At 39.2% G+C, this 12,333-nt stretch overlaps 1 protein-coding gene across 1 annotated transcript; it reads left to right on the top strand.

The window, feature by feature from the left end:
- Positions 1-493: 493 nt before the first annotated feature.
- LOC148372074 (cell adhesion molecule CEACAM2-like) lies at positions 494-10,994 on the top strand. The gene is made up of 6 exons (XM_088327709.1): positions 494-650; positions 714-1,025; positions 5,050-5,328; positions 5,395-5,661; positions 9,622-9,711; positions 9,867-10,994. The coding sequence occupies exons 1-6, from the start codon at positions 494-496 to the stop codon at positions 9,884-9,886; spliced, it is 1,125 nt and encodes a 374-aa protein (XP_088183835.1). The 3' UTR covers positions 9,887-10,994.
- The last annotated feature ends 1,339 nt before the right edge of the window (positions 10,995-12,333 follow it).

The raw sequence follows: 12,333 nt of genomic DNA, 5'->3' as shown, positions 1-12,333 counted from the left end.
GCAGGCCAGGAACTGTCAGCAGCTGTGAAAGCTGTTCAGAGTTGTGTCCTCAGTGATGCCCTGACAACCCAGGCGGGTAAGGGATCTGTGAATGGTGATTGTGCACAGTTGTTTTTTATTTTGGCTCACTGTTCGGTGTTTTGATTACTATGTCGCACTTAGCATCATTAGTTTGATTATTATGCGCTATTTTTATCATTGTCACCTTGAAAATTTAATCAAAAGAAACGGCTTAGTGGAGGCCCTATGGAACCGTTTGGGCACTTTTATGTAACGGCTTCTCTCCCTGTCCTACTTGCAAGTTAAAATTCCATTGATGTCTACTCTCCTTATTTTGAGTGTCTATGAAAGTTTAAATCTAACACCATCTACTCAAAAGGTTTGTTTACCCCTGTTGTTACCCAAAAATACCTGAATAAACAAAACTCCCCCTTCTTACACTAACTCAACATAGCCCATGTCATCATTTATCATTTGGAGAACTTCACCCAAGATGGCAAATAAAGATGTAACCCAGAAGCCACCTGCAGATAAGAAGTTTGAGGAAACGGAGGGTGGGGGCGTATATAACGCTTGTGAAAAACAAGTGGGGGTCCTAAATCTCAACATGGTCCGAAAACTGACTGCCGCCCTGCTGCTTTCAATCCAAGGTGACGCGGAATTCATCTTTTTAAGGCGCTTAGTTTATTCTTCTGCTTCCTTTTTTCATCCAGTAGGACTCCTTTGGTCCAGTGCCGTGGAGGTGGTCCCGACTTCGAACCCGGCGGCAGCTGGGTCAGACCTGACACTGCGGCTCGAACCGGCAGTGGTCCTGGAAGGGGGCAGCTGGGCGGTAGGTGACTCCCTTATCGTCACCTGGCGGGGGGACCAGCAGGCGGTTTTCCACAACCACAGTGGCAGGGCGGCGGTGGACGTCCAGACAGGGGCGCTCACTCTGCGGCGGCTCACCCCGGGGGACTCGGGGGTCTACGCCGTGCAGAGTAGCGATCCCCCACTGAGGGCCAATGTCTCTGTGACTGTTCTGGGTGAGGTTCTGATCAGTTTTTTAGTTTAACTGTAACAATTCACGGCAAACCGGATCAAGCAACAAGCTAATTTTCAACTTTAGTGCCTCAGACTGTAGTTCTTTATATTGTCCCCTGGTGGCCAATCCAGAAAAAGCTGTAAAAATGTTTATATTTTATGTATTATATAATCCTCGAGTAATCTTGAATACAAATATTGAAAAGTGTTCTTTTTTTTTAAATATATTACCTAAAATAGATGAAGCGCCTTTACATGCACTTTGACTGCACAAATTGATTTAAATTCTGAATGTACAATTTACAACAGCTTTTGAATTTATTTTTGAAAAGGATACATAATTCTGAGCTTGGCTACAGATTTTATTTATGATGACAAAAAATGTTCCCAAGCAATGTGGACAAAAACAATATTTTACGTGGTTCAATATTTAACAGGCATTTTTTTTCTTCTTTATTTCTATATTTTTCTTAAACCAGTTCCTTCTTTCTACCACTATAGTGTATTCCAGAAAAAGCAGGTGAAATATTTACATTTATGTATTAACATAATCCCTGAGTTATCTCAAATTTGTATTTATTTTTTTAAATAAACATTGTTTTCAATGTGTTCAACAGTTACAAGAACAGACGAACAGCCTTTCCATTTACTTTAGCTGCAAAACTTAATTCAGGTTAAGAATGTCTCTAGTTACGAAAGCTTTCGAATCTCTTTTTGAAAAAAAATCAATATATTAATTACGTTAAGCAAAAAGACAGGTTTGATTTATGATGCCCAAAATGGTTCCCAAGAACTTCAAAGTCGTTCAATATTTGAGTTTGGCAGAATTTTTTTCTCGTGCGATGTGAGCTGGTGTGTGTTTGGTTTTTGTTGCCCTTTCTGCTCACGAGACTTTCTGTCGCCTCGCGCATCAACTCCGGTTTGACTCGTCTTGTGTCGTTATGCTCTATTTAGAAGCACACCTTCATCAAATTTTAAAATAATATTTATAAAGCAATATAATGTGTAAATCAATCATAGTCAACAGGCTAATTACAACATGAACAAAGACTACTCACCTTATTGGCTACACTCTTTCCACAACCCCGAAGGGTTAGTTTGATTAATATTTTACTTTCTACTGAACTAAATAGAACAGGGGTGCTCACTTTTTCAGCTTGCGAGCTACTTACAAAACAAGCAAGTCAGAATGATATCCTGACCGTTGAGTTAATAAGAAACTCTGGTATAGAAAGTCTAACGTGTGTAATATTTTGCTTTCTTCCTTTGTATCTTAAACACATGTTCATAATGTGAGCTACTTACAAAATGAGCAAATCAAAACAATGTACCCACCATTGATGTAGTGAACACCTCTCGTCCAACATGATTTGATATTTTACAGTTTTATTGACTCTATATAAAAGGTTTCTTTCACTTTTTCAGAAGGCAAATATTGGATTAGTATTGTGCTCCTTAATGTTTTTTCCAACCCCCTTCGGAAGAAGAAATCCCCTGTTTTTTCATGGGGATCACTTACCTGTCAAGCTCCACGGCTCCATGCCCGTACAGACTGTCGTATTTTCCCTTACAAAATAAAAAATAAATATTTTTTTCAGAATGATGCATGATGGGAAATCCCCAGGCGGCAGACGCATGCGCACAGTAGCATCGAACCGCTCGCTTCGTTTGCAACGAAAAAAACGTTACAGAGATAGAGGCTTCTGCGGCGAACTCCTTTGACTTGATTGATTTGCCGTTTCGTGATAGTCGGTGTATACCGGATGGTACCCATCATCGACAAATTTGCGTTTTTCCGTACAGATTACCTTGTACGTCGTACTCGTCTTAAAATGCATAAAAAACTTACTTTGTACGGCAAAACCGTACAGGTTGACAGGTATGGTATCTACACTTCACACTCAATGCTTTTACTCTGTGCTAACTGCATGGCGTTGAGGTTAACTGTAAACAAACACTGCCGATGAGAGCACCACTGCTCCCTAGTGTAATGGAGGTGTAATTGCACTAGATTCTTTGGGAAGTTAAAATAAAAAATATATATATAAAATTTCTTGAGGTCAAACGCGCCCACGCCAAACTTGACGGAGCCTCGCAATTCCCATGTAAGGACAAAATTTGAGAACTAAAGGATTACCCCAACTGCGCCCTAAAATAAATTGGTGTGTTTATTGTGACCAGAGCCTGTTTCCAACCTGATGTTGACGTCCAATCAAAACCACTTGTTGGAGTGTTCCAAGGCGACGTTTACTTGGTTCTGTGCAGGAGTAGTAAGCACATACACAAACTGCACCACAACATAGACCAGTTATCCTCAACTGATTTCACTCAGGACCCACCATCCCACCCCAAATACAAACCTTGACCCAATTTAAAAAAAAAATCTACTTCTGAATAATGATATCGAGCCGTTTAAACCAGAGAGAGTGGAATATAACTAAAAACCATAAGGAGCAGCAAAACAAATACTAATTCAATTAATAATATTCCCTTCGGGGCAGTACGGTGGCACAGTGGTTAGCGCGTCTGCGGTACAGTTCTGAGGTCATGAGATCGAACCTCCTGTGTGGAGTTTGCAAGTTCTCCCCGTGCTTGCGTGGGTTTCCTCCAGGCACTCCGGTTTCCTCCCACATTCCAAAAACATGCATGTCAGGTGAATTGGCCGGTCCAAATTGTCCCTAGGTGTGAATGAGCGAGTGAGTTGTCTGTCCCTGTGTGCCCTGTGATTGGCTGGCAACCAGTTCAGGGTGTCTCCTGCCCACTGCCCGGAGATGGCTGGGATGGGCTCCAGCCCCCCCGTGACCCTAATGAGGATAAGCGGTGCGGCTAATGAGATGAGATATTCCCTTCGGGGCAGTACGGCGGCACAGTGGTTAGCGCGTCTGCGGCACAGTTCTGAGGTCATGAGATCGAACCTCCCGTGTGGAGTTTGCATGTTCTCCCCGTGCTTGTGTGGGTTTCCTCCGGGCACTCCGGTTTCCTCCCACATTTCAAAACCATGCATGTTAGGTTAATTGGCCGGTCCAAATTGTCCCTAGGTGTGAATGAATATGTGAATGGGTGTCTGTCCCCCCCAAAAACGTCGATTTAACTGTTAAACGGTGGGTGTCAACTCGCATTTGCAGGTCATTATTGACATTTACAGGATTTGGAACTTTTTTACTGTCTGCCGCCATCTCTTGGCACGTTTCGTCATTGTAGCTCATTCATGATGAGTGTGCACGGGTGTGCGGTTCTTACAGGCACTCGAATTAATTCTTTTTTCGTGTATTTTGGGGTTTGGGTTAGCGTTTGGACTCCAATTTAACCAGGGCTTTTTTTTACTTCCACCATTTTCATGCTCCACTGAGTCAAAGTCAACTTTATTGTCAATTCCGCAGCATAAACAGAAAATGTATATGCTGTTTCTCTCAACCCTTAATATCTAGAAGATAAAAAAAAGACAATGTGGTAGGACACACTACACTAAGGCACACAAGTAGACAGTGTGGACACATAAATCATAAAGTGCATATGGTACCTTGGTAAACAAAAGTTCTGAGTTGTGCAAATGTACATGATTGTGCAATGAGCAAGGTTAGCTTATTTTGGTACCAAAGTGTAAAGTGTACAAATATGACACTACTCTCCAGCACTCACCACTCCTTGAACCTAATGTGTTACACCTCGAACAGCTCAGCTAATAGATCAGAGCAGATAGACGGTGGAAAATAAAGCATAAGGGCTCTTTGAACTTAGTTGGGAATTAACACATACTTGATAGAGAAAATATTTACCTTTCAATTTCTTAAGGACACCTCAAGTGACACACCCCACCTTTAAGGAGTGTATTTGACCCTCAGTCGTTCTATTCTTTTATTAACATCATTTTGCCAAGCCAAAAGCCCGCGACCCATTGAAAACAGGTCCGCAACTACATCAAAGTCGGCCACGGACGAGCAGTTGAGTAAGCCTCAATTAGACCAGGTTTATGTATTTACCGTTCGTGATGTTTAATAGCGCTGAATTCGAGTTTTTCATGATCAGAGCCAGTTTCCAATGTGACGCTGAGGTCCAATCGAGACTACCTGTCGGAGTGGTCACCGGCTACGCTCACCTGCTCCGTCTCGTCCGGGTTCTTGCCTTCGTTTTTGTGGTTCAACGGAACTTCGGAGGTTGCGACTCCCCAAAACATCTCGTTATCCGCCGACAATTCCACGCTGGCGCTCTTGAACGTGAGCCGGTACGATGCGGGCCCTTTCAGATGTTCTGCTCACAACATCGTCAGCAATGGCACCAGCGACCCATTCACCTTCGGCGTGTTCTGTGAGTGGAGGAATTTCCAAACCGACTGGAGCCAGTCTGAAATCTTTCGTCCCTTTTTGTTTGCAGACGGCCCGGATAATATGGCAGTGGTTGTGGATGGGCAGGACACAGAAACCTTTGTGAGCGGTACTAACCTGACTTTGAGGTGCGAGGTCCAGTCCGGTCCGCCGGCTCTGCTGAGTTGGGTTTTCGGGGACCGGGTCCTAAATGCTACGGGGTCTACATTAGAGTTGGTCTACGTAAACATAAATCAAAGCGGACCTTATTCTTGTCTGGCCTTCAACAACGAGACCAAACGGAGGAGTAATGTCACCAGGGATATTGTCATTACTCGTGAGTACCCGTTTTAACTGTACAGTGGGACCTTGCTACCTCGCGGTTCGACGTTCGCGGGTTCAGAGCTTCGCGGGCCTAAAAAATAATAATAGGTTAAAAATAATAATAATAATCATATCAATAAAAAAAATATATATATATATAAAATAATGAAAAATATTACATTAAAATTAGAAATTACATTATTTTACAAAATTTGAAAACAAAATATTCAATTAGAATTAGTAATTGCATCATTTTACAAAATTTTAAAACACAAAGAAATGCACGTATACGCTAATCGGCACGGCCATAAACGCAAGCTCATTGGCCAGCACTCGTTGAATACCCGACTCTCCATTGGCCCATTCACTAGAGTAGACCACGCTTATCTCGTACGTATACTGTACAGCACAATACAGTACGCTTCTCGCCATTACTGTAGTTAGCCTTTGTCTCACGGTGATTTTTAAAGTTTTGTGAAGTCCTCGTGATGGCTCCTCAATGCTCTTCATCCCTTGGTGCAGCTTGTGAACCGAAGAAAAAGCGAAAGATGCTAACAATTACCGAAAAAGTGAGTTTATTGGACAAATTGAAAGCAGGAAATAGCTACGCAAGCGTAGCCCGACAATATGGCCTTAACAAATCCGCTGTTAGATACATGAAGCAGGAAGAAGAGAACATCCGCAAAACTGCTGCAATATCTTTCACGAAAGATGCCAAAAGGGTTGTAAACACCCAGACTAAGACCATGGTGCGAATGGAAAATGCACTGGTTAATTGAATCCACAATTGTAGGGCGAAGAAAATCAGCCTGGATGCAAACCTAATCTGAGGTTAAAAGAACTCATGGTAAGAGGTAAGTTAAATTTTGTTTTATTGTTTTATTGTTTAACAAGAATCTCTCTATCTAACCATATTCCATATGATGTACAGTATTGTACTGTATACAGGGGGGTGTACTGCAAAGGTTTTTTTTGGGTTTTTTTTGAAAGGCCGTCGCTACTTCGCAGATTTTCACTTTTCGCGAGTGGTTTTGGTCCCCATTAACTTGGTCTAAAAATAATTTTTAAAAAAAAACATTTTTTTTTTTTTAGCATTTTTAAAGGGGCGTCGTTACTTTGTGGATTTTCACTTTTCGCGGGTGGTTTTGGTCCCCATTAACCGCGATAACCGAGGTCCCACTGTAGATACTTTAGTACACAAAAGAATGTATCTGTATTTGATCCAAACATTGGTCATTTTTACTAAGGTTTCGCAAATGAAAAATCGGAACACAGGCCTGGCCGAGTGAGATGAATGGCAATCTTGGTTCTGTTAGACCTGTCAGCTAGCACCATTTTGAGAAATATAATTAGTGTGACAATCATTCATTACGGGATTTATTGCCTATTTTGTCAATAATAACGGGTTCCAAGAAAGTAAGAAAGTAAGGGGAAGGAAACTAAGGAAACCGTGAGACCCACCACATGAACTGAGGAATGAAATTATTGCCATTTAGGGCCCGGTCACACAGCCGTTTGCGTCTGTATCGCGGGTAAAATTTTGCGGGGGTTTTTTTGCCCGTGGTTGCCCGCGATGGAAAATGCGCAAAATTGGCCAACCCGCTGTTCATCGGTGGTATGCCCGCAAAACAGACGCCGGCGACTGTTCTGCTTCCTCATCGCGTCATTTCCGCGTAATTTTCTCGTGTGGACCACGGGTATAAAAGCTGCCGAGCTGGCGTTATGCCGAGAAATGCATCCTTGCAGAGATTTGCATCCCCTCGCTACTACAACCACTTTTACCTCGTTTTATCTCACTTTTATATCACTTTTAGGGAATTTAATGGTGAACATATAACTAAAACCACTTTGTCTTGCATTTGTTGGGAATGTAATACAACTTAAACCATTCCTTCTTTGTATTTGTTGTGAATGTAATCGAACGGTAATGCACGCCGTATACAAATCACTTTTGAGCAGGTAACATGTTTATTTGGCCTTTTTCTATTCAAATCGCTCGTATTGAAACTGTTATGCACTCTACCATAAAGCTTATTTCTGCATAATAAGCTTTACGGTAGAGTGCATAACAGTTCTCAAAAGTGATTTATATACGGTGTGCATTACCGTTTGATTACGTTCACAACAAAAACAAAGACGGAATGGTTTAAGTTGTATTACATTCCCAACAAATGCAAGACGAAGTGGATTTGGTTATATGTTCGCCATTACATTACCGAAAAGTGAGATAAAAGTGAGATAAAACGAGGTAAAAGTGGTGATAGTAACGAGGGGATGCAAATCTCGGCAGGGATGCATTTCTCGGCATAACACCGGGCTGTAGAAATCATAACCGCTCAAGACACAGTCCCGTGAAGATCAAGATTTCAAGCTATGGCACCGAAGAAGCCAATATGTTATTATTGTAATAGTTTTTCATTTTGATTTTATTATCTTGTTATGAAATGAAAAGAAATGTCAAGAAATAAAAATGGATTAAGACGAGGTCACTACGGTGACGGGGATCCATGTTCACCCCTTGACATCTCGAGCATAACTGACGTGTGCTCGGCAAATAGCGCTGTATATACGCGGAGAAAGGCGTTTGACCGTTACACGCGTAACACGCTAATTTCACGTAATAACACCGCGATACAGGCGCAAAACATGCTATGACCGTGCTCCACCCACGATTACCCGCTGTCATTCCGCGTCATTTCCGCGTCATTACCTCGTGTGCCGCCCGCGGTTACACGTGGTCTAAAGTTTTGAGCAGCGCAAAACTTTTTCGCGCAGCCAACCGCGTGTGAATTCCCGACCGCGTGTAAAGCACTGCTGTATCTCGTCTGTATGGCGATCTCAAAGCGTCCAACAGCGTCTGCTTCACAGGCAGAAATTTCTGGCCGTGATTCAGACGTAAACGGCTGTGTGACCGGGCCCTAAGGAGAAAGGTATACTTTTTTGAGGAAAAACAGATAAAAGTTGGAAAAGAATAAAGAAAAAGTGGGAAAATTAAAAATAGAAAGAAAGAGAAAACTGGAAAAATCAAATAAAAGAAAATAGAAGGAAAAAAAGAAAAAGGAACGATACGGAAAAAAATAAACAAAGAAAACAGAAAGAAAAAAGAGAAAAAGGTGGAAAAGAGAAAAAGGTCAGTGCCATCACAGCAGAGCGAGCGCCAAATGACACCTGGGTATTCCCAGGCAGTCACCTATCCAAGCACTAACCAGGCCAGTCACTGCTTGGCTTTCCAAGTTTGGGCATTCTCAGGTGGGTATGGCCATAAATAGGTAAAAAAAGAAAATGTAAGAAAAAAGATTAAAAAAAAGGGGAAAATAGAGGCAATAACAAGAAAATGAAAGAAAAAAAGGGGAAAGAGGGGGAGAAAAACAGAAAAAAAGAAACTGGAAAAAAAAAGAAAAAGAAGGAAAAAAAGTAAAAAATAAAAATGAAAAAATTGAGGGGGAAAAAAAAAAAAAGGAAAATGTTTTTAAATGTCATATATATTGGCCTGGATGCACCACAGGAAATGGTGCCCCTACGACAATAGTGGATCCAACCAACCAACCAAACATACATATACACACACATTATATATATATATATATATATATATATATATATAATGTGTGTGTGTGTGTAGGTATATAAATGACATCAAGGCAAGAAATCAAAATAAATGAAGTAATTAAAAATATAAATTTCAATAACATAAAATGATTTTTTTAAATACTGTATCATAGACAAAACAGGTAGGAAATGTATGATGTTAATAATAATAATAATACAATAAATACTTATTTAGGATAAATGTATTTAAGAAAATTTTAAGTTCATGCATTTTAAAGAATAGTTCATAGGGCAGATTCCATAACAAAATATTTGGCAAAATTTGTATTATTTAATTTCCATACAGCGATGGCATTAATTAAATGCACCTATTAATAATCAAGAAGGATAATAATTTAGGTTTGTGATTTGTGTCCTTGTCCAGGGTCTCGCACATCAGCACTGAATCCGAACTCATTCAACTTCTGGATCCTTCCAGTGATATCGTGGATCGCCTTTTTCCCGTCCATGCACGGTTAGAGACTAAATTTATTTTTTTGTCCGACACAACATTAGGGACTTTAACGTGCACTTTTGTCCCAGAGGTATCGGGTGGCGCCGAAAACACTGAACTACTGTGCTAAGAAATGAGCAGGAAAAAAAAAACAATGACGACGTGTTTGTTTACAGATACTGACGGACGCCTATGAGCAACATGTGACGCAAACAAGGAAGATGTTTTCACATTTAAAGTCTGATTACATGCGAACAATGTCAGAAGGGGGAGGAATGAGTAACTAAATTGTTCAGACTGACACAGGTGAAACAACTACTTTAACTATAAACACCCAAACATTGCTAAGTTTCCATATTTTGATAAACATAGCGTGCAAAACAATGACAGAGGGGGGAGGAATAAGTAACTAAACAGTACACAATAATTTAGATTAGAAAAATAGTGTTTGCTTAAGCTAAAACCAACAAAACAGGGGAAGGATTAAGTTACCGTTTAAAATCACACAGGTGAAAAAAACAGTGCCTGCTTGAACTAAAACCACCCAGATATTGATAGGTTTCCATATTTTGATGAGCATAGCGCACAAAACAATGACAGAAGGTGGAGGAATAAGTAACTATGTGAAGTAACACTGATGAAAAAAATCAGTGTTTGCGTTAGCTAAAACTGAAGAAATCTTTATAGCTTTCCATATTTTAATAAGGATAGCATGCTAACAGCGGCAGGGGGAAGTTACTCTTTGAAATCAGATATATGAAAAAAACTGTCTGCTTGAACTAAAATTACCCAAATATTTATAGGTTTCCGTATCTGAATGAGAATAGCATCAAAGTTAAAAGTTGGGAGGAATAAGTAACTGAAGCTTCTGTCATTGATTTAACCTTTGTGAAAATTATACATGGAAAACAGTCTTTTTTACAAAGAACGGCAAATACATTTAGAGGTTTCCATATTTTTTTTAGGATTTAGCATACGATGAAAAATGGGAGAGGAATAAGTTACTAACAATTTCTATAAAGGTCAATTGATGAACATTGAGACTTTGATTAAAGGTTTTGGATCCGTTCCCAGCTTTAAAAAGAGCTATGATTCCTAATGGCAGATAATTTAGCCCATTTTATTTATATTTTGTCTTACTTTAAAAATTATTAAAGAAAATGCTTTTTAATAGTTTGGATAAAATATGAAATAAGAAATTCCTAATATTTTTGTAGTAACTATTTTGCTTATTTTATTGTATTTTCCCAGTTAGATTTTGTTTTTATCAGTACTGATTCTGGATCTTTTTTTTCTTCCTCGGAAATTAAAAAACACCCAACGATGTTACCCAGTTATGTATATTTTCTTTTCTTGAAAGAAATTGTGAAAATCCTAGTTAAAAAAGGAAAAATGGATTAATACAGCACATATTTTGCTAATTAAATGAAAATATGTTGCTCTACAAAATGTACTGTCTACTCAATAATTTTGCGTGTTTTCAGGAAAAAATAAATTATCTTATTTTAACAGAAAAACACGTTCAAAAATTCTACAAAAATTTGAGAAATGACACTTAAAATAATCAAGTTTTCTGACAATCTGATATAATTTTATTTTGTATTATTTATTTTATATATATATATATATATATATATATATATATGCAGACGCTGCCCTACTTACGGACGATCGTTCGGCAGTTGAATTTGTTGGTAAGTTGCCTTAATGCTATATTTTGTATGTTTACGGTTTATATAAGTATGTTTAAGGCTCATATAAGTTACCTAGATTGTTTTGTACTTAAAAATAAACATTTCATAAAATAATATGCTCTATAAAGATAAATAAAGAAAAGTTTGACTTATTTTTGGGAGACGCGCTTCAAGAGGTCCTCCTCCGTTGTAAAAAGCGTTTCGACCATTTTTTTCAACCGCATGAAGCTTTCTTATTCCACTTTTGCTTTAAAAGAAATGGCTCGCCTCTTCCTTACACTTTACACCAACCATATTGAATGATGCATGAAATATTTAACAATAAAAACGTCAAAGTTCTTAACGCGCTAGCGATACAGTACACGTTGTTATGATTACACACGAACTAGGAAGAGAAAGCAGATTTTTGTGGATGCTGGGTGACCTCTCACAGCGACACACGCCATTAGTGGCAGAAAAAAAAGCACTACAGTGCTGTCCGTACTCGGAAAAAGGTGAACACAATACAAAATCTATATTACAGCAATGTCCGGATATTTTACGAAATCTCAGAAAAAATGTTCGTATCTACCGTTTGTCGTAAGTCGAATGGTCGTAAGTAGGGGAAGCGTCTGTATATACTATATATATCTTTTAGTAATATTTAATAATTTAAATATTTTAGTCCTACATCACTTTAACAGGGTATAGGGGTTTTGTGTGTTTCAGACAGCGTCTGTATTCTTTATACTCTGAGATGAGGGGGCCAACCATTTTTCCAAAATAAAGCTATTCACACACTGGATATAAATGCTGATCATGTAATGAACACTTTTGTATTGCTTTTTGTAATTTAATAAATTTGGTCACAGGACATGTGTTTATTTTATTTATTGGTTAAAAAAACACTCGGAGAAGACTTTTTGGAATCCGGATCACTTGAAAAAACAAAGCACAGGTAAAGAAAACG

Source organism: Urocampus carinirostris, chromosome 2, assembly GCF_059441175.1.
Source record: "Urocampus carinirostris isolate Australia breed hairy pipefish chromosome 2, RoL_Ucar_1.0, whole genome shotgun sequence".
Classification (NCBI taxonomy): domain Eukaryota; kingdom Metazoa; phylum Chordata; class Actinopteri; order Syngnathiformes; family Syngnathidae; genus Urocampus; species Urocampus carinirostris.
Note: the sequence above shows the minus strand (reverse complement) of the source record. Positions and strands in the feature narration are given on the sequence as shown.

What these genes read in the sequence shown, in the direction of transcription:
- LOC148372074 (XM_088327709.1), top strand. Translation starts at nt 494, where the DNA reads ATGGCAAATAAAGATGTAACCCAGAAGCCACCTGCAGATAAGAAGTTT. An exon ending in ATTCACCTTCGGCGTGTTCT is followed by an intron (nt 5,329 to 5,394) that starts GTGAGTGGAGGA and finishes TTTTGTTTGCAG; the next exon opens with ACGGCCCGGATAATATGGCA. An exon ending in CAGGGATATTGTCATTACTC is followed by an intron (nt 5,662 to 9,621) that starts GTGAGTACCCGT and finishes GTCCTTGTCCAG; the next exon opens with GGTCTCGCACATCAGCACTG.